This window comes from Paroedura picta, chromosome 6, assembly GCF_049243985.1.
Source record: "Paroedura picta isolate Pp20150507F chromosome 6, Ppicta_v3.0, whole genome shotgun sequence".
NCBI classification, from domain to species: domain Eukaryota; kingdom Metazoa; phylum Chordata; class Lepidosauria; order Squamata; family Gekkonidae; genus Paroedura; species Paroedura picta.
The window spans coordinates 75,526,132-75,548,558 of NC_135374.1; the positions used below are offsets into that span (position 1 = coordinate 75,526,132).

At 41.7% G+C, this 22,427-nt stretch overlaps 1 protein-coding gene across 6 annotated transcripts in view; it reads left to right on the plus strand.

Annotated features, from left to right (window-relative positions):
• Window positions 1–19,691, plus strand: part of PHKA2 (phosphorylase kinase regulatory subunit alpha 2) — a 72,667-nt gene extending 52,976 nt beyond the window's left edge. For 5 of the 6 annotated variants that reach the window (XM_077343121.1, XM_077343119.1, XM_077343122.1 and 2 more), the window contains 4 exons: window positions 1,671–1,844; window positions 8,246–8,299; window positions 15,666–15,866; window positions 16,870–19,691. In XM_077343121.1, coding sequence (XP_077199236.1) covers window positions 1,671–1,844; window positions 8,246–8,299; window positions 15,666–15,866; window positions 16,870–17,043 — 603 coding nt within the window. In that variant the 3' untranslated portion in view covers window positions 17,044–19,691. Of the gene's footprint in view, window positions 1–1,670; window positions 1,845–8,245; window positions 8,300–15,665; window positions 15,867–16,869 lie in introns of those variants that run through there. The other variant, XR_013232021.1, reaches the window with a different exon arrangement.
• Window positions 19,692–22,427: the final 2,736 nt, after the last annotated feature.

Here is a 22,427-nt window from a genome sequence, read left to right on the forward strand (position 1 = left end):
TGTATTGTAATGTAATAATTTATATAATTTATAAATCGCCTTCTTCTCTGAGACTTAAAGTGGATTGCAAAATTTAGCAATGCAGTAGGAACAGTATACAATATAATAAACATTGTCATCAAATTGGATTATGGACTTAGAAAACAATGCAATAAAACAGTGTAAAATATTGCAAAAGTGCAAAATTTGGATTATAAATATTAGCAAACAATGCAGTAAAAACAAGAAATGCTTACAGTAAAAGTGTCATAAACAGTACCCCTTGTCCTCCTGAACAATTTCTGTTTTGCCACAGCCATACTCCATTTATTAAAGGGACTAGAAAGAAAGCCCATTTTACCGAGGGATGAAATGGGCGCTAGGATGGGCTGGGAGAAGGCAGTGTGGCCCACCCCCTTCCCGTGGCTTTCTGGAGCCTTCTCCCGGCCGCCGGGCAAGGCTGCTCCGGCCGCCGGGAGAAGGCGGCGCGGCCCCCCAGAGGACTCACCGCATCGGCTGGCAGTCCAGTCTATGCGGTGATTCCCTGGCTGGGCGAAGCGCGGCTCCCCATTGGTTGCTTGGCCCAGGATGGACACTCAGAGGGGCCAATCAGGAGCCGCGAAGCGGCTCCTGATTGGCCCCTCCGAGTTTTTATCCTGGACAGGGCCCGCCCTAACTCTCCCAGACAGCCCTTATTCCATTATTAATGCAGCGCCGCGCCGTGGGCAGTTTAAAGATGGGCAGTTGCTGATATTACATAGTCACAGGGTGGCATCTTCAGCAGACTTTGCTGAGATGAGTTTAGCTGTCACAATGGGGCAGATTGGAAAGGGCATTCTTTTAGATATGTGGGCCCTAGGTCATAAAAGCCTTTTTGTAAGTGATAGTATATACTTTTAAATGAATCCCAAAATTAATTTGTAGCCAAAGGAGCAACCGCAGAACAGGCAAAATATGCTCAGTCCCCTTAGCTCCCAACAGTAATTGGGTTGTTGCATCCTCAACCAGCTGTCATTTCCTGGTTGTCTTTAAGGGCAGACCATGGATTCATGTGACTAGATCAATGCAGTAAAAGAAGGGGAGCTATATAAATAAAGATATTAGAAAGCATTTTTGCCACTGAAATTAACTTGCTTCTCTAACAATAATACTGGGTTCCGTATGACCCTTAAACTCCTTATAGAGTAAGTGAGGGTCAGCTAATAGACACAGTGCCCTCCATGACTGTAGCTTTCCCAACCAGCATTACCTCTGTCAAGACAGGATTCAGTTCTGGCTTGCTCACCTTTAGCCATTTAACCAGAGCACCCAGGCAATGATCCATGATTCTACCTCATTACCAGGAGATTTGGATAAGGATATATAGAGCTGGGTATCATCAGCACCTTGATGACACCCAGCTCCTAATTCACAAATGATTTCTCCTAAGGGAGTCCTTTTGTTTGTTTAATTGAAACCAGTAGACTATAGATTGACATCTGCTGTTTGATCCTTGCATGTTAGGATCCTCAGATCCTACTGATAACACATGCAAAGAAGGCATCTTTGGGGAAGAGATTGGAATGGAGAAGCAACAAAGGGTAGTGGGGTAGCCAAATCTTTCCCTGTGCAGAGCTTTTTCTGCATGTGTTTAGATGCACAGTTCTGAGGCTGACTTACCATTGACTTCATTTCCCCCCCTGCACACACAGAGATGCAGTAGCCCTTCTTCTCCTACTAGCACATCTTCTCTGACGGGGTCTGGTGGACATGGCATCAGTTGGGGTGATCGTCAAGGACAGTGGCTTCGCCGGAGACGACTTGATGGTGCTATTAATAGAGTCCCTGTTGGTTTCTACCCCAAAGTGTGGAAGATCCTTCAGAAGGTAATTTGGGAAGAGGGAGGGGGATAGAGGAAAGTAAATATTGTATGTTGCTTGTGAGATTGACTTTTAAGACATATTCTGTTGCTTTTAATTGGTTAGTATCTTTCAAAGATCTACTGAGATTCCACAATTAACAATTATTAAATTGTTCCCCAAGACATTGGTTATTTTAAATGGATCTGACTTTCTTAAATGACAGCATTGTGACAAGTGCCCCAAATTTCCTCTATAAAAATTAATTGTTGGGTTTGAAAGCTTGGTTAGGGCTCATGGACATAGGTGAGATCTAATGTACATTAGTGAGCAGAGTATCTGACTATGACCAGGGGGATCCGTTTCAAGCTATATTCAGTCATGAAGTTCACTGACTGACTAGATTCAGTCATCCTCTCTCAGTCTAACTTACCTCATAGGGTTGTTGCAATGTAAAAATTGGTAGATACGTACACTGCTCTGAGCTTCTTGGCAAAAGAACATGAGAAAAGAAGATTGGGTGTTACATAGCACTAGTATACCATTCCCCATCCTAAAAATATGCTTGCTTGAAGGAGAATTCCATTATCTTCAATGTAATTTCCTTCTTTTTCAATACAATTATAAGTTGATCACACAAAGGAAAAAAACATGCGAGAATTTATTTTTGCCCTTTATATGGAAATTCCTCATAATGGGTGTGGTGGTAGCTGGCTAGGCCTGGCGCTGAGCCCCATTTGCTGTGCCGCCACCACCTCCTCCACCCATTTTCTGAGCCCAGCCCTCTACGCCTGAGGGCCAGGCCGGCTGTGAATGACAGGTGGTGGCTGCACAGCAAGCAGGGCTCTGTGCCGGGCCAGGCCTGGCCAGATGCCATCTACTGGCGTGCTCCCTATTGTGGGATAACTGACATTACGTCCATTATCATTTCCGTTACAGTGAGAGCACCAGTAGATGTGTTTCCACATCAATAACAATCCAGCACAGCCATTAAATTGTGGACTGTGCAGGTTTTATGGCTTTGAAACAGGAGGAAAAAATCTGTGTATCACTTCTTATGATATTTTCAGGTGCAGCATGTTAGTCCAACCACTCAGAATCAATTGTGGAATAAACTGAGCTTTTTGCCAGGAGCTGATTCCGAGGAGCTGGTCATTGGAGGATGGTCCATCTTTTCCCACCTAAAGAAACATTTTCTGCTTTAGCAGTCTGACTGAGTTTTGCAAATTGCTTCAGTGATGAAAAGTTTTGCCATTATTTGAATATTTATATTGGTATGGGTTTTAGTTCTAAGCCATTTTGACTGGGAAAGTATGATATATAGGGAATAAATAATATAGAATGATTGGATCACCTAGGAGATACTTCTTCACATAGCCTGTATTCCCCAAAGCATCCCTTCTAGATTAAACATCAACAACCTTCATAGCAGTGTATGCTGTGTGATAATGAGGTTGGTAGTTAATTAAATGAAAATTCTTCTTCCTGGCTTCTAAGATTTCTCATTAGATACTGCTCAGACATGTTAAAACCCACTGCTGCTGTCTTAGTTATTAATTTATCAAAACATGTCTGTCCAGCCTTTCCCTTCATTGCTTAAGGCAGTTTGAAATTTGTTCCACGACATCCATAAATATAAAAGATATTGCAGAAAACATATTGCAGAAAACATATCTCTAAATGCCTTCACAAACAGCACAGCCTTGAAAAACTTTTTTTAAAAATCTCCAGCGAGAGTCTTTCCCCTTGCCTCCTAAAAAAGCTGTTCCAAAAAATGGGGCCCATTACTGAACAGCTGGGCTCTAGTGGCTGCTAAGTAAGCAGCTCTTGGTGGGTGAAGATGCTGAAAGATGCTGAAAGTAATGACCAGCAGACCATAATTGGCTAATGGGAAGACATGGAGAGAGGTGGTGCTTCCGTTTGTGGGTTCTGAGCCTTCAAGTTGATAAAAAACACCTTGAATTGTCCTTAGGAAAAATGTCATAATTATTTCTAATAACTGATCTTTAGCTATAACCAGCCCTCACATTTTGAAGTAATTTCTGAGGATAACATCAAGGATAACCACACAGGGAACAGTTTCCTGTAGTTCAACTGTGAGGCTTACAAAAACATTTGTTGTTGTTATGTGCGAAGTCGTGTCCGACCCATCGCGACCCCATGGACAATGATCCTCCAGGCCTTCCTGTCCTCTACCATTCCCCGGAGTCCATTTAAGTTTGCACCTACTGCTTCAGTGACTCCATCCATCCACCTCATTCTCTGTCGTCCCCTTCTTCTTTTGCCCTCGATCTCTCCCAGCATTAGGCTCTTCTCCAGGGAGTCCTTCCTTCTCATGAGGTGGCCAAAATATTTGAGTTTCATCTTCAGGATCTGGCTTTCTAAAGAGCAGTCAGGGCTGATCTCCTCTAGGACTGACTGGTTTGTTCGCCTTGCAGTCCAAGGGACTCGCAAGAGTCTTCTCCAGCACCAGAGTTCAAAAGCCTCAATTCTTTGACGCTCGGCCTTCCTTGTGGTCCAACTTTCGCAGCCATACATTGCAACTGGGAAGGCCATAGCCTTGACTAAACGCACTTTTGTTGGCAGGGTGATGTCTCTGCTTTTTAGGATGCTGTCTAGATTTGCCATAGCTTTCCTCCCCAGGAGCAAGCGTCTTTTAATTTCTTTGCTGCAGTCCCCATCTGCAGTGATCTTGGAGCCCAGGAAAATAAAATCTGTCACTATCTCCATTTCTTCCCCTTCTATTTGCCAGGAATTGAGAGGGCCGGATGCCATGATCTTTGTTTTCTTGATGTTGAGTTTCAAGCCAACTTTGGCACTCTCCTCCTTCACCCGCATCAACAGGCTCTTTAGTTCCTCTTCACTTTCTGCCATTAGAGTGGTATCATCTGCATATCTGAGGTTGTTGATATTTCTCCCTGCAATCTTGATCCCAATTTGTGACTCCTCTAATCCCGCATTTCTCATGATGTGCTCTGCATACAAGTTAAATAGGCAAGGCGACAGTATACAGCCTTGCCGAACTCCTTTCTCAATTTTGAACCAGTCAGTGATTCCATGTTCAGTTCTCACTGTTGCTTCTTGACCTGCATATAAATTTCTCAAGAGACAAATAAGATGCTCTGGTATTCCCATCTCTTTAAGAACTTGCCACAATTTGTTGTGCTCCACACAATCAAAGGCTTTAGCATAGTCAATGAAGCAGAAGTAGACGTTCTTCTGGTACTCCCTAGCTTTCTCCATGATCCAGCGTATGTTGGCAATTTGATCTCTAGTTCCTCTGCCTCTTCGAAATCCTGCCTGTACTTCTGGAAGTTCTCGGTCCACATATTGCTGGAGCCTAGCTTGTAGGATTTTGAGCATAACTTTGCTAGCATGAGAAATTAGTGCGATGGTGCGGTAGTTTGAACATTCTTTGGCATTGCCCTTCTTTGGGATTGGAATGTAAACTGACCTTTTCCAATCCTGTGGCCATTGTTGAGTTTTCCAAATTTGCTGGCATATTGAGTGTAGCACTTTTACTGCATCGTCCTTTAAGATTTTGAATAGTTCAACTGGAATGCTGTCACTACCACTAGCTTTATTGTTGCTCAGACTTCCTAAGGCCCATTTGACTTCACATTCCAGGATGTCTGGCTCCAGGTCAGTAACTACCCCATTGTGGTCATCAGGGATGTTAAGCTCGCTCTTGTATAGTTCTTCTGTATAATTTTGCCACCTTTGTTTGATCTCTTCTGCTTCTGTGAGGTCCCTACCATTTTGGTCCCTTATCATACCCATCTTTGCATGAAACGTTCTCTTCATATCTCCAATTTTCTTGAAAAGATCTCTGGTCCTCCCCATTCTATTGTTTTCTTCTATTTGTTTGCACTGTTCATTTAAGAAGGCATTCTTATCTCTTCTAGCTTTTCTCTGGAATTCTGCATTCAATTGGGTGTATCTTTCTCTTTCTCCCTTGCCTTTCACTTCCCTTCTCTCCTTAGCTATTTGTAAAGCTTCCTCAGACAGCCATTTTGATTTCTTGCATTTCTTTTTCTTTGGGATGGTTTTAGTTGCTACCTCTTGTACAATGTTGCGAACCTCCGTCCATAGTTCTTCAGGCACTCTGTCTATCAGATCTAATTCCTTAAATCTATTTGTCACCTCCACTGTGTATTCGTCAGGGATATGATTTAGTTCATACCTGAGTGGCCTAGTGCTTTTCCCTACTTTCTTCAATTTAAGCCTAAATTTTGCAACAAGAAGCTCATGATCTGAACCACAATCAGCTCCTGGTCTTGTTTTTATTGACTGGATAGAACTTTTCCATCTTTGGCTGCAGAGCACATAGTCAATCTGATTTCTGTGTTGACCGTCTGGTGATGTCCATGTGTAGAGTCGTCTCTTGGGTTGCTGGAAAAGAGTGTTTGCTATGACCATTGTATTCTCTTGACAAAATTCTACCAGCCTGTGCCCTGCTTCATTTTGTACTCCAAGGCCAAACTTGCCTGTTATCCCGGTTATCTTTTGGCTTCCTACTTTAGCATTCCAATCCCCCATGATGATAAGCACATCATTTTTGGGCGTTGCTTCTAGAAGGTGTTGTAGGGCTTCATAGAACTGATCAACTTCATCCTCTTCAGCAGCAGTGGTTGGGGCGTAGACCTGGATCACTGTGATGTTGAATGGTTTGCCTTGGATTCGAACTGAGATCATTCTGTCATTTTGGGGATTGTATCCCAAGACTGCTTTTCCTACTCTCTTATTGATTATGAATGCTACTCCATTTCTTCTGCGAGATTCTTGTCCACAGTAGTATACCTGATGGTCATCTGAATTAAATTCACCCATTCCTGTCCATTTTAGTTCACTGATTCCTAAAATGTCGATGTTCAGTCTTCTCATTTCTTGTTTAACCACGTCCAGCTTGCCTTGATTCATGGATCTGACGTTCCAGGTTCCTATGGAATAAAAATCTTTACAGCATCGGACTGTCTTTTCGCCACCAGTTACTTCCACAACTGAGCGTCCTTTCGGCTTTGGCCCAGCCGCTTCATTCATTCTGGCGCTACTCGTACTAGCCGTCTGCTCATCCCCAGTAGCATATTGGACACCTTCCGACCTGAGGGGCTCATCTTCCAGCGTCATATCGTTATGCCTATTGGAACTGTCCATAGAGTTTTCATGGCAAAGATACTGGAGTGGTTTGCCATTGCCTTCTCCAGTGGATCACCTTTTGTCAGAGCTCTCAGCTATGACCTGTCCGTCTTGGGTGGCCCTGCACGGCATAGCTCATAGCTTCACTGAACTACGCAAGCCCCCTTGCCACAACAAGGCAGCGATCCTTGAAGGGGGTTACAAAAACATAGGTATGTTTTATAACTGAGTTTTAAAAGGGAGAAAGCTGGTGAACTGAATGCCACTGTTTTTCAAACAGCTGTCTCCATAAGTAGCCCTGAGCTCTTAACCAGGTTTGCCAAAACTACTTCTATCCAAAACTAGTGAGAACATTCCTTTCGAAACAGCAACCTGGTCAGTGTTGTGCTGTCTGGATTCATCTTTTGCCTTAGCTTCTTAAATATAGCCTCAAAGCATTGGTTGGTGTTGGAGGAGGGTTATACAGGTTCCATGGACAGCAAAAGTCACAAACAAAAAAATATTTCAGCATATAAAGCCTGATATATCACTGGTAGTCAAAATCACAAAGCTCCGGCTCACTTACTGTGGCCATATCATGCAATTCAACTCAATGGAGAAAGCAATTATGCTAGGATTGGTCAATGTAAGAAGGAAACAGTCCGACAAAGAATGTGGTGGTTAGACACAATCAAAATGGGCACTGGCTAGAACATTACACAACTAAAAGAATTAGTGCAAGATTGGAAATTGTGGCAGCAGTTGTGCCATAGGATCTCCAAGAGTCAGACTGAATGGCTGATATTATCATCAAAAGCACTGGTGCAGAACCACAACAGCTGCATCTGGGGATTCAGATGTGAAATGCAGAGAATGGATCTTCTAGTGAGAGAATTGCCTTACCTAGTCAAACAAGGAGTTATCTCTGAAGAGTGCAGAGATCCCTAGTCTGGTATGGTTAGTAATTGCTTTTGATCTTTAAAAATCAGTTTTAAAAACTCAAGATGAATACTGGTGTTTTAAGAGAAGGGGTTTGGGTATGGGAAAGAGTTACTAGCTTTATGGAAACCAAAAGAGTTAGAGATTAGTTAGTGTTGTAAAGTTCTGGAAGCTGTGCTAAAAATAGTTTCACAATTGCTGCTTTATTTTTAAAAGCTGCTATAGCTCACAAAAAACAGTTCCAAAAGAAATCGATTTTAAACAACCCACCCAACCATAAAATCATATCCTCATAATCAATTACTTTAAATTTCGGCTCATTTAGTCAGTTAATTCAGTATGTTTTAATTGATTTTGTAATATTCTTGTTGCAGTGTCATGGTCTGTCCATTGACGGCTATGTCCTTCCTTCGTCAACTACAAGAGAGGTAATATTCAAAGAAACGATTTGATTTGGGGAACTCTTTGCTGAAGCAGGACTAACTCTGTTGGAATAGGTGCAGTCAAAAGTTGTTCTCAACGCTATAGCTGCCCTCTTGTTCAGAATGTGTTTCCAGAGAAAATATTTTCTTCTTCTCCCACAAGGCTTGAACATGTCAGATTCAAGCCACTTCCTTATGCTGCTCATTCTCCTGTCTTTCTCCTTGAAAAATGAAATGTTTGCCTTGAATTTTCTTTTATGTCATATGAACATTTGATGCTGCCTTGGCTCTCCAGGATCCCAGACAGAGAAAGATGTTATCTTTAGTACCTGCTGCCTGAGATCTTTTATCTAAAACATGCTGGGGAGGGGAGAGTTTGGGATTTCATGTCTACAAAGCACATGCTATGCTATTGAGACAATGCTCCTCATTATCTTTTCTCCCTGTGATTGTTCCTTTACATTGTTTGTCTGCAAACAGGGATTGCCTTTTGTGATAGGTATGTTTGTACAGCATCCATTGGGTTAACCATTATCATCAACACCAAATGTCAGTTTATCTTCAGTCTTCTGTACAGTCCCCCACTGGGACTGTGTTTAAGCAGGCCTTCCATGGATGTTTTTTTTTTTTTACCAAATTCTGCTTCCTTCATCCCATAGTTGGCCTTCTCTTCCCAGCAAAACATCACAAGGAGAATGGGAGGGGGCTCCTGCTCCTCTCAATCCCCTTTTGCCACCATAATAGAAGGTTCTTCTCTCTAACACTGCTGTCTATTCCTAAAGAACAAATAAAAGAATTACAGAAGGTATTGAATTTTCTACTAAACTGAGCACAAATGGAAAGCCATGTGCTCCTTTGCCCTAGCACTATTTTGGGGTTTCAGCATCTTAAAACCCACACCTGTTTTTCCCTGGAGAAATCACCCTCGCAGTGTAATGGCTCAGAAAGCCCTCTTCAAGAAACACTCCTAGTGCAGGACAAAGGTGCCCCATTCTGATGAACATAATCTTTGCCTGTTGGGTCTTGGCAAAGAACACAATGTTGGAAAGTGCCATGTATGTCAACAATTTGCTGCTAAGGTATGAAGTGATAGGGCATTCTGCTTAAAGGCTGCCGTTTGGGAGGAAGGCTTATCTTCCTCAGGCAAACTTTCCCAAGTAACCTCATCTATAACTTCAAAATAAGCACTAGTGTCGGATCCATCAGTATCATCTACCAGACATTCTGAACCAACCTGTTGTTGGTCATTGTTTCCTCCACCATCATTTCCCCAGTGTGCTTCAAAACCACTATCTGAAAAGAGCTGTTCTAAGTCATAAATCTTCTACTCAAGAGTCACCAATCCCTGAGGTTGGTTCTCATGACTTTAACCGACAGATGCAAGGAGTTGCCAATTCAAGCTAAAACCAACTCAGTCCAATCTGTCTCCCTGATCCTGTAGCAGAGGCTATTTTATTGGGACAATCATCCATTCCGGATTCAAGACCATTGCACACGAACCCTTCAGAGCCAGTATCTTGGCACCAGTTATAAACTTCTTTTCAGTGGCAACCATATCCATTGTACGTGGCCCCTACCTATCTATATGATTGGCCGGACTGTCCTCCACCTCTACCCCATTCAGATCAAGAGGTTCATCACCCTATCCCACAAAGAACTCATCCATCTACCTCCCTGTCGGTTCCACCAAGACCACATACTGTCACACCTCCTCTGGATCCTGATAAGAGAGATGAAGATACTAAACTAGAATCTAAGTAGGGCTCTGAAATTCCTTCAGATCTGTTGGGGACCCTACACCCATATCCCTTAATGGAGACCTGCATTTATATGTGGAACAAATGAACAGAATGGCTCAGTTCTTAGAAACAGACAGTATCACCAATGAACAGAGGCCAAGGGACAAGATCCATGGTCAGTTATACTCTCAGACTCCTAATGCAGTTGCATTTCCTATCCTTGAAGGTTTTAAGGATATCTATAGAGACATTTGGATCAGAACAGCCTTCTTCTTCCAAGCCTATAAAAATCTCTATAAGATCAAGCAGGTGGATTTGACCTTCCTATCCACTCATCCACCACTTTCCTCTCTTTTGACAGAGGAGCTTCAAAACAGAGCTTGTTCATCCTTTCATTCTTTTCCATCTAAATAGGAAGAAAACAAGATACATTAGGATGCAAGATATATTCTTCATTTGCCTTAACTTTAAGATTTCTAGCTTTCAGGCAATAATGGGGGTATACCAGCTTTTCTGTGGCAAAAGATCTCTCCATATTTGGCACTCCTACCTGACAATAAGAGGGATCTAACCAAGGTCTTCCCTACTGAGGCCACAAGGTTGTCCAAATAACAGATAAATGCCTCACATTGATTCTGCCATCTATTGATTCTGCCATCATAGACATTGTCTCATCTGTTGTTGTCAGATGTCATGTATGACTTTGTTCTATAACTCGTCCTTTGGAGACCAGAAGCAAGGTAGAGGCCTTAACTTTTGAAGGCACCACAATCTTCTTCAAGACAACATTTGATGCAGATAAAGAAAAACTGATGTCTGGTCACTTCTCAGTTGTCTTCAACCTACCCAAGACAGTGCCTATCCGCTCCTAGATCTTGGTACTCATATCAGAGAGATCGGCATTCCTTTAATCTGCACAGGTTTCCATATCCCCCGTGGAGACTGAGCTTCACCTGCTAATCCTCCATTCGGGGAAAGAGTGGGCCTAAACAGAAGGCTAACAACTAATCTCATCCAGGGATTTTAAGGGTCCCTAGTCCCTCATGTTCAGCAGGGTGGATACACCAGACTCTCAATGTCAGAAGAGCACTTTTATCAGAAAAGAATCAAATCCTTTAGGATATGCAATAAATTGTTTATTCCATATACTGAGTACAACAAGGGGAAGCCAGTGACCTCACAGATGTTGTCCAAATGGATTGTCTGCAAATGGCTTGAGCAAGCAAAGTTGCCTTCTCCCGTGCAGGTACATGCTCACTCAGCCAGGGCACAGGTGTTCTCTGTTGCACTGCTATAAGGTATTCCTGTGCTTCAGATCTGCCAATCAACTACCTGGTCTTCTTCAGACACATTTGCAAGGCATTATGCACTAGATCTACAAACAAGAAGAGAAGCAGAAGTGGTCAAAATGGTACTTCACCCCACCTCCTAGAAAGTAGCTTGAGAGTATCCCAATGGGATAGTGCACAAAAGATTGAAGATAAAGACTGGGTTGCCTTACCTGTAAACATAGTTCCCTAAGTGTGTTCTATACATGCATATATCCCCCCTGCCAGCCTGCTCCACTGTCAGTTACTAGGGAGGCCTTTTCTCCCATTATCCACAGCCGCTCAGGAGTTGGTGAACCTTCCTTTTGTTCATGTGACTGTTTGGTGGGGAGAGGTAGCTAACTATGGTACGAGGGAAGTGAAGTGCCCTCTAGAGCAGGGGGAAGTCAACCTGTGGTCCTCCAGATGTTCATGGACTACATTTGCTGGCAGGGGCTCATGGGAATTGTGGTCCATGAACATCTGGAGGACCACAGGTTGACTACCCCTGCTCTAGAGGACTTTTTAGCTTGATAAATACTCTTCCGTGGGAGGCTTGCTTACACACAGGCACAACAGTTAGAGATAAGGCAGCCCTGTTTGTGTTTATATATTTCTACCCCATTTCTACCCCCATATATTTCTACCCCATTTTTCTCCCTAGCAGGGAACCTAATCAACTAATGTTCTGCCCTCCTCCATTTTATTCTTATAACAACCTTGTGTGTTAGAGTGACCCAAGGTCACCTAGTGAGCATCCATGGCAGAGTTGGGATTCAAACTTGGATTTCCCAGACCCTAATCGAGCACACTAGGAACTACTGCTTTGACACCCGAGGTTTTACTGTGACAGGGATGTATCATTCCATAACAAATGGTTTGAGCTTAGAGCTCAAGCGCCCTAGTTGCCATTGTTTCTATTTATAAACTTGCCTGATTTTGTCATGTGATGCGATTAATACCTTTGGCACATTAATTACTGCCACAGCATGCAGGGTTCTTAAAAATGAGAGATACAATGTGCCCAGTGGTTCATAGACTCAGATTGAGAATAAGCAGACCTCAAGCAGTGGCTCAGGTTTTTGTGTCTCATGATATCAGCTATTTCTTTGGCATTGGTTTCATTTGAATGCTGTTTCCTGAACACAATGAAAAGAAGGAAAAAAACTATTATTAGCAATAGGCATTGTGAGTGTTAATGGCTCTGCGCTTGCCAAGTGCTCATAATTACAGCTTAATGGGACATTCTAATTTTACAGGCAAAATGTATTTTCTCATACAGAAAATAGAAATGCATTTGTTGACTTTCAGAACTTGAGAACAACTAGGTGGCTTGCTCTTCTATGGGTACTGGACAGTAAAACAATTCTCCAGTGCTGTGAGGTAGGGTGTGTGTGTGGGAGGGAGAGGGAGAGGGAGAGAGAGAGAGAGAACTGTTTTTATTTCTGGGATGAGCACCATACCCAGAGATGAACAGGTGGGACCTGAGGAAGGGTCAAACAGCACACTAGGAACTACTGCTTTGACACCCAAGGTTTTACTGTGACAGGGATTTGTCATTCCATAACAAATGGTTTGAGCTCAAGCGCCCTTGTTTGGAGGCCATTTCTACTGATGAAAACAACCCAGAAGCCTGAAGCCCTTCTTTACCCCTTGCAGCAGTTGGAGCCATATGGAATGTCTGAGAGGTTTTTAAAGGTTTGGCCCCACATGAGAGAATTGGATTGGGCACCAAGGATCTGATTTGTGTCAGACATAACTTGTATTTAGGCTCTTAAGTAGTCATTGTTCCCTGTTTTTTTTTTAATCCCCTTCTCTAGTTGAGAAAGTGACAAGTATCTGTCACAACAGTCCCGCTCAGGTGGGGTGCAAATTCTCTCACAACTGCCATCTTGTTTCCGAAAGTGATTGTCAACAGAATGCCAGGAAAAGGCTTGAATCCTTTTCTTTTGTCTCTTTTCCACACATCTATACATCCCTTCAGGGAATGCAGCAGTTTACCACAGGAATGTTTCTCTGATTCAGATTTCTCAACTTGAAGTAGTTTCTTTCTTGGGATCAAGGGCTATGTCACTTCTGAGTCAGGTGGTTGAACAGTGGGGAACCTGCCCAGGAGACAGGGGATTCACACTCCCACCAGAAAAAGAACCACAAGAAGAAAAAATGAGAAAGCAATGGGGCAAAGACCTGCAGTTTCCTCAGCAGCTGATTACATGGGTACAAAAAATTTCAGAGATTGTTCCTTAGCTGTATTTTGCATTCCCCCCACAAGAGAATTGGAAGAGTCAATAGGGCATAGGTTTGTGCCTCTCTGGTCCAAACACCACTATTGGAAAATGAGCATAGGAACCCTTCCCTGGGTAAACAACTCATCACTGGGGGGGATGTATTAGCCTTCTTACAGAAGTCTGATGACTCATCTTGCATGAAGAAAGATCAGGTACAGGAATAATTGGTTCAATCTTACACATTCCCCCATTTTTATTACATCCTGCCATCATCCCAGCATCATGGTGGTGGAGAGCTATCATGCTCTTAATGATAAGCATGTCCATGGCATTTATGTAAATAATGAAGCTCAAGACAATGCATCCTCCTGGACTAAATCAAAACCTGAGTTTCCTGAGACATTACCAGTGCTGCTTTCTTAATGCCTACTACCCCCTCACACTTAACCCAAGCCTGCTGTTGTCATTTACCTGCTGTTGTCATTTGGCATCTGAAATCACTGCACTCTCCAAGGTGGACTCACATTCTAGCTGTATCTGAAGAAGTGAGCATTGATTCATAGAAGCTCATACCCTGCTACACATTTCGTTAGCCTTTATTGTGCTATTGGACTTTTGCTCTTTTCTACTGCAAATTATTCAACACAATGTCTGAGTAATCTTACATTTCAATAAATATTTTCAGGAAGAAATCTTGTATTCCATACTAATAATTATAATTCATCTTTGACATGGATAGTCCCCTTTATTCCATGTATTTCCCTCTGATTCATACTTCTGTATTTAGAAACAGTTGCTAAGCCTTGCTTTTCACACTCTCTCATTAGTGCCAAGGGTATTTGTAAAATTGTATAATGTAGTTTGGCCCTTACGGGTGAGCCTTGAAAGGAAAAAAATATGGATTTTTTGCTCCTGAGTGTAGTGACACAGGTGATAAATGGCTCTGAGATCCTTTTATTGGATGCTTCTTTGGGTAAGGTTGCATATTTTCACCTTTAACAGAAGAAACTGCTACAGTAGCTGTTTCGCCATTGAAGTAAGATGAGGTCTCCAGCAGTGCAGGTTGAATATGACATTTTGAGTATTTGGACAAAACTAGGTTAATTTACCTATCTACATTAATTGGTAGGGTATGATTTTTGTTATTTTTTTCCCTTGAACCAGTGAGAAGAAACAGATTTTATAATGCATAGCTTTTGACTACAAAAAAAAAATAATTTTTTTCCTCTGAAGGTACTAGCTAAGAATATTCTCTGGCATCTCTTCTGGCTTTATAATCTAATTCATGTGGAAATGATAAATTATTTTCAATATCAAGAGAGACTTTAAAAAAACCCCTCAAATTGTTTTAACAGGCTTGTCAGAAGTTGGCAGTCTCCAATTTTGCTGCTTAATAGGAATCAGACTAAATAAGCGCTAGTTCTCCTGAGGCTCTGTGATTCTGTGTGACATCTGAGCATTTTTACTGGTATAAATTAGGATCCTTGGCCTGGCTTGCAATGATCAGAAGTGTTCTTCTCAAAGAACAATTTCTTGGCAGCAAGTAAACAAAAAGAACATTCTGCAGCATTTGTTTTATTTTGTTTTTTGCTCTGCATAAATGTAACATGAGGACCCTTTCCTGACATTTAGCAACCTGTTTATGCCCCTTTCCCTCTTCTTTATGGGAACATATTGTGTCCCCATTGAAACCCCCGAAGTGGCATGATCATGCAGAATATTGTTGGGAAGCATAATTACGTACATGCCCACCCAGAGCCTCTCCCCTTTCCACCCCCTCCTGGCCCATCATTGGCCATTTTGGGAGGAGTGGGTGGGTTGACATGACCATATGGTCATATCACCCGATAAATGTTTTAAAAATGTATTAAAAATTAATTAACTCCCAGCCATTCAAGAAACCCAAGATCATCAAGAAGCCCTAGTGCTTCATGAAACCTTAATTGAGAAAGCCTGGTCTAAGGGAACTGGTGACTACTGGAAGTCAATGTAATATTTGCAAGGATCATTTGGAATATACTGATGCATGTCTGTCCCACCCTCCCTCCATTTTGGCACCAACTATGCTATATCCTTACAGATCTATGTATTCTTACAGATGACTGCTTGTGAGATCAAGTTTGCTGTCCATGTTGAGTCAGTGCTGAACCATGTACCTCAACCTGAATACAGGCAGCTGCTAGTAGAAGCCATCCTTGTGCTTACAGTGTTATCTGAAATAGAGGTGAACAGCATTGGGGGAATCATTCATGTGGATCGGATAGTGCACATAGCAAATGAACTCTTTCTTCAGGAGCAGGTATGTCTGCTTATTCTTTTCTGTTATCTAAGGTGGCTCAATGAGAAAACCTCAGGGCTCTATCCTGTTGAAAGTAAAGGGGTTTAAGCCAACTTTGCACTTGAATTTAATTAATCTGAATGGTTCCTGCATCCTGTTCCTATGGATTCACCCATAGTGGATGATTAGCTGTTCTAAAGTGTGTGGGAAATTATAAAAGCAGCTGGCTTCTGGTGTCCTCTCCACACACAGACACACACGTGGGCAATTATATCCACTTCCATATAGCAAGATCTGGCAAGTTCTGTTCTGTATCTCTGTCATGGCTGGCAGCTAGGAAGGTTTATAGGGATCGCAGGATCAAGGCCCAGTGAGGATAAACTGTACACCTGTTCCAAGTGGTGATGCTTGCTGGAGGCATGATAAAATGACATAAAGCCAAATGACTTGCCAACACAGGCAAGTAAGAAGATAATTAATAACTCAAACTAAAGATCAGGCAGAGGTTGCAAGAATATATAGTGCCATTGTTCACTGGGTCACTTGATGGATTTGGCATATGGCAGGCAAACGATGTCTGAGATACTTCATGTGAGTCACCATCTTGGAGGTGCCTTGCAACAGTGGACAACAGGTTGGTGGCAACAGTAATTCTGAGCTTTGGCAAGTGAATTCAGTGACACCAGGAATGAAGCATTGCTTGCAAGAGTCCCTGAAGAAGTTGCATGGTGCTGTACTGCCAATGTTGTCAGATCCTAGCATCAGCACTGGAGAGCTTCCTGGAGAGTTCTCTAAGTTTGTGCAGTTGTGCAACCCTTTCAAACACCTGGCTATTACACCAGTCCATTGTTGAGTGGGGTGGGGGAACTTGGCACTCATCTAATAGAGAACACATACTTAACACTGTTTTGCTGAATTAAAGCTAGATTTTATGAGGCTTTGCAGTTGGGTTGGTGTTCCTAATTTTTAGAAGGTTAGATTGCACTATAGCATTGTTGGACTACCTGTTTTCTGTTACTTCTAGAAATCCCTTGGAGCAACTGATAGTCTCCTGGAACGAGACCTAGACACAGGCATCTGCTACCTTTTGTATGACAGTGCCCCAAGTGGTGCCTATGGGACAATGACTTACCTGACAAAAGCAGTAGCAAGCTATCTACAGGAGTTTCTACCAAGCACAGGATGCCTAATGCAATAAACTGTCTAAAATACAAACATTAATTTAACCAAATATCAAATAGCTTTTTCTAGTCAGGGTTCCTCCCTCCTGGTGGTACCTGGTGATCCTCCACTACTACAGCTGAACTCCAGATGACCAAGGTCAGAGAAAATGGCTACTTTGGAGGTGAACTCTATGGCATTATACCCTGCTGAGGTCCCATCTTCCCAAGCTCCACCCACCAAATCTCCAGGAATTTCCCAACCCAGAGCTGGCAACTCTACTTCTGGTTCTAGAACCTGTTTCCTTAAATATCCTACATTATTGCCATTTTGTCTCAACACTGTGCATTATTTGACGGTCAGAAAGGACACTGACCTATAAGTGATGTTATTGTTATTATATGGACAGTACCTTGATAAAGTATATATCTAGATCTGCTTCAGCATAGATACATGAAATTAAATACTGTGTATCAGGACAAGAAAACACGTATATCTTTGGGGATTCTTTAGTAGTTGACAAAAATGTCTCTCTAGTTAAAATAACAAAAATAAATCTTGCTTATGTTTCAAATTCACATCACTGTTTTAATTTAAGCTTAGCTTTATTAGTTTCAATTAATACTAAGCATTTTTGTAATGATCAAACTAATCCTTTTTTCACCCTAATGCAGAGGAAGAACACCAGTAAAATCAAACAGAATAACCACAACAACTGAGTTTAGTTGGCAATCTTTCAATGAGAAAACTATTTCCAACTGTGAAACAAGCTGGGAAATAAATAAGAGTCTTTAAACTTCCTTTTAAGAAGTAAATCCAGGGGTCACACATGTCAAAATCCATACATGGAAGATACTCCTGTGCAGGAATTAGCATGAAAGCCACATGCAGAACATAACGGTTTTGAGAGCTTCAGCTTAAAAGCAGGAGATATACCTGGTGATATTGCATGTTATTTTTTTTATTTGCATGTATACATACAAGGTGCATGCTGGGAAGCAACGGACACTTGCAAGAGTGCATATAAACAAGGTAAAAAAACAGCATATAACATAGTCTACAAACTGATTTCATGCTAATGCCAAGATTGAAATGCCTTCTGTGAAGATTGTGCAATGTGTCAATTAGTCCCAAAGCTACCTTTCACACCTATGCATGAGAGGATTTAAAAAGCTAAAGTAGATTTAAAGCTTTCTGGTTTAAAAAGCTGAAGCTGATTAAAGGCTTTCTTTAATATATGTTTGAACTAGTTCAAACATTAATGCAAAAGCATATAATATATTTCTTCCATCACTTCACAATGCAGATGGAGGAACTTTATGTATGAATAGCATGTGGAAAGCTAACACATCAGGTAGAAGGAACAGTGTAGTGTGATAGTAATTGTTGCTTCACCCTTTCTTGCCTGATCTGACTTGTATCTGCTAGTTGTATGTAGCTCTAGCCCTGTGCATAGATCATTGTCCCAGCTAATAAATGACTGTATGAATCTGCCACTGCAGATAAAAATGAACAAGATGGAGTCAAACTTACTGTTGATGGAGGCAAACTTACAAAGTAATACGCTTGCCTTCACTGGTACAAAGGGTTTTGGATCCAGAACCCTTCTCTATTTTAATACATTGCTAACCTTTATAGGGCTATTAATTTTTTAAAAACTTAATATAATCACTGGGAGTTGAACCAACCAAGATCCAAGTAGCTGAATGTGACAATTCACCATGCCTAATCAGAAGTAATTTTAAGAACAGTGCCCTTGGCTAAAACATGAATACGTTAAAAATTTCAGTTCTGTAAGACTGTTTCAATCATTGCTTGACTAAATATAGTTACTGATGATGGAACATTAAGCCATTGTGCTGAGCATCCCAGTGGAAAGAGATGTTGTTAGCAGTTCTGGGATTTAAACTAATGTCTTTTCTGTCTTCCTCCAAAGATTTATGCTACAATTTTAGCATCTGCTTATCAGTGGGACTCCTCAAAGCAACCGTGTAACAGCTAGAAATAGTGCATTTTGCAAGTTATAGCTTTCTCCATGTCAGACTTCAGAAAGCATGTGGACCAGACATATGGAAACGGTAGACTGGTAATGTGGTTGTGTAAGAGGAAGTTCCTTATGATTATGGATCTTTGCCCTGCTTTATGCTCCCCATGGTGGCTGTCTGTGACCCCTGGAAAGGATCTGTGGTTGCAGGATCTCTGGGACTCCAGGTGTGGTGTCTGCAGTGAGAAAGAAGAAGGACTGAAATCACGTTCTCTTTATGGTGGTGCCAATAGCTTTCTTGTTCTTTCTTCCATTGTACTTCCTTGCTTTTGCTTTCTGGTGGCATGACTAGATAAGTAGGAGATGGTTTTGTCTATTGCAGTCCCCTTTCCCACTGACTTGTTACCCCCAGTAAACCCTCAATCACCTGTAATACCTTTTGGGGGCTGCAGAAGTCCTGCCACACTAAAACATTCTTGGGTGGGTACTATTATAGGTCTCAGAAGGCAGATTTTGTCTATGGCTGTAAGCTACAAGCCCATCAAAATCTGTTTACATAATTGAGCATAACTTTGTACTGCATTGTGCCAATTCTGTATATTTCAAATGGAGATGTTAATGCTTATAAACCTTTGTCTGAATTGCATTTCATGAAGCAAATGATGTTATTGATTAGAACAAAAATATTATTTCTTTATACATCTCAGAGAGATTTCTTGGTACTGTGCATGATGCATGTGATAAAGTGTTTTGCCAGAGGTAAACTGTGATGAACGGCACTATAAAAGTCAGGTTTCAAGTGCTGAAATAATAGTAACAGTGAGCGAAGGGTTAAAATTCCTCACTAAGCGAAAGCTTGAGCAACGTGCAGCTCCAAGTACTATGATTGGCCATCAGCAGCTAGGAGTGGAAATTGATATAGTAGTTTTGGAGGGAGATAAGTCATTCTGATTCAGAGAGAGAAAGCACAGTCTGACAGAACCTGTCTGTGCCTAAGCTGAGCACCTGCTCTGAGGAGACATTTTAGTTAAAGGAAAAAATCTCTAGTAATCTCTGTGGTGCTGTTCAGCAGGGCCAGTTCTCCTTCCTTCATTCTTCAGCAGGCAGGATGCCTCACTCAGAGCAGAATCATCCAGCCAGCAAAGTTGGCCACTGGGGCTGCTCTTCCAGCCACAGCTCTGCTGCGTGTTGCTGACCCTCCTCCCCCCACACTCTGATGGGTGGGAGGCCATGCCCAGAGCAGAGCAGCCCAGCTGGATGAGCATGCCTGCTGGGGCCGGCCCTACTCCTGTTGTCCTGGCTTACTGTGGGTGTCTCGCCATGAAACAGGGTTGTGGAGTGGGGCCAGCTCTCTCCTGCCCTGCTAACTTACCAGAAGCAGCAGGAAGGAGGAGGAGAGCCAGGAAGAACCTCTCCCTATCCCTCACTGAGGACCAATCAGAGTGAATTTTACCTGGTGTGTTGTCGGGGCCAAAAAGCCAGGTATTATTTGGGGGAAGATGAGGGATGAAGAAACCTCAAATTATCAGTTATTTAAAGAAAGAGTCAAAGTCCAGTTTCGTCTGACTGCAGAACAAAGCAGAAAAGCCCTTAGACATTTAAAAAGAAAGTCGGGTGAAAGTTATGCCCAACTAGGTTGTCATTTGGACAGAGCCTTAAATAGATGGTTTAAAGGAAGTAAAGACATTTGAAGAACTGAAGCAACTTATTAGCTTAGAATAGTTCTGTTGACAAGTTCCCACACAATTTAGATGGTTTCTAAAGTATGAAAAGCTGGAAATTGTAGATGAAGCTGACACTTTATTAGATGAGATACTGGGGACTTGGGTGGATCTATTTTTCCATCCCCACCCCACCCCCCATCAAGAAAAATAAAGTTTGGGGCACCTCAGAAAGTTGATCTAAAGTCAAAGGCAGAACACTCATATACAGAATACACATGGAGTGATAATGTGTTATCGCTGTCAGCAAGACAGACATATAGAAGCCTGTTGTACAAAATTAGAAGAGAAAATCCCAAACTGCAGCCAAAATTGTTGAAAGAGTTTCCAATGTAAACTACTTGGTAACTATGAGTTCTGGGGGTGGGGGTGCACTGCAGGCTTCTGCATTTAAACCTGGTCCTTATGACCAGGTGTGAGAAAAAAGATGGTATTTCTTTAATGGGTTGGGGTTGTAAACCATGACTTCTTCGGGTGGTACCTGAGATGACAACTGTAAATGAAGTTAATCCAGCCACTTCCCCAACAAAAGACCAACTATCCTAATGAAGTATCAGGCCATTTTTACCAATTTCCCAGAGAGAATCAAATTTCCCCTGCACAAAATTGACACAGGTGATGCCAGGCCTGTTGCCCTTCTACCATACTTGAGTGGCCAAGGTAAGTGAACCAGAGTTTCATGATTTTGACTGCCAATGATATATCAAACTTTATGCGCTGTCGTATTTCCTTGTTTATGACTTTTGCTGTCCGTGGAACCCGCAGAAACCTTCTCCAACACCAGAGTTCAAATGAATTGATTCTTGTCCAATTTTTTCATTGTCCAACTTTCACATCCGTACGTGGGTTTTGGAAATATGATAGATCTAAGTTCATCATTGTTGAGGGATCCTGAGTAATTGGACATTTTATTTTCATGCTTCAATTGCCACTCAAATTAATTTGTGATCCAAGAAAAATGAATTCTTGAATGCATTTGATCTCTTCACCATCAATTGTTATTATGACATGTCTGTTTTTTGTAGTGGTCATTATTTTTGTCTCTGTAGTGTTTTAAGAAAAGGCTAAAATTTTTACTTACTTCATTGATCTTCATAATCAGCTGTTAAGGGCTTCCTTACAGAAGGGTAGCGTCATCAGCATACCGAAGATTATTTTTATTCCTTCCTTCAGTCTTAATTCCAGTATTTGTATTTGAGAATGTCTGTGTTTGAGAATTAATGGGATTGATTTCTTAATCCCCTGACTCCTTTTGTTTCCAAGTGAGACATTTTAATGAAAATGGAAATGGACTTCTCAGTCTCCCCAGATCCTATAGATGTCTTTCGTGATCAGAAACTTGAGGTACACAATTCATAAGGAAACAACATGCTTGTATGCTCCATTTTAAGGCTATGAGAGAAACACATTTCATTAGCTTTGTGCTGCTGCAATACAAAACTCTAGGAAGTGAATTGCAATAGCTAATGGCATGTGAGTACCTCCTAGAAGAACTTAGGAGTGGTATCAGACAGCTCCTGTTTACATCCCTATCACCTTGTTTCTTCTTAGGTTTATGTTATATAAGGCCATGATTATGATTTGGTTATGTAGGTTTTATCTTGGCTTAAATTTAGACATTATTTCACACTTGTTAACAACTCCTGCCTACTGTTTGTAACAGAGTGTCAACATTTCCAGAGTTTTTCTGTTTACTAAAACAAGCATTGTAGAGTA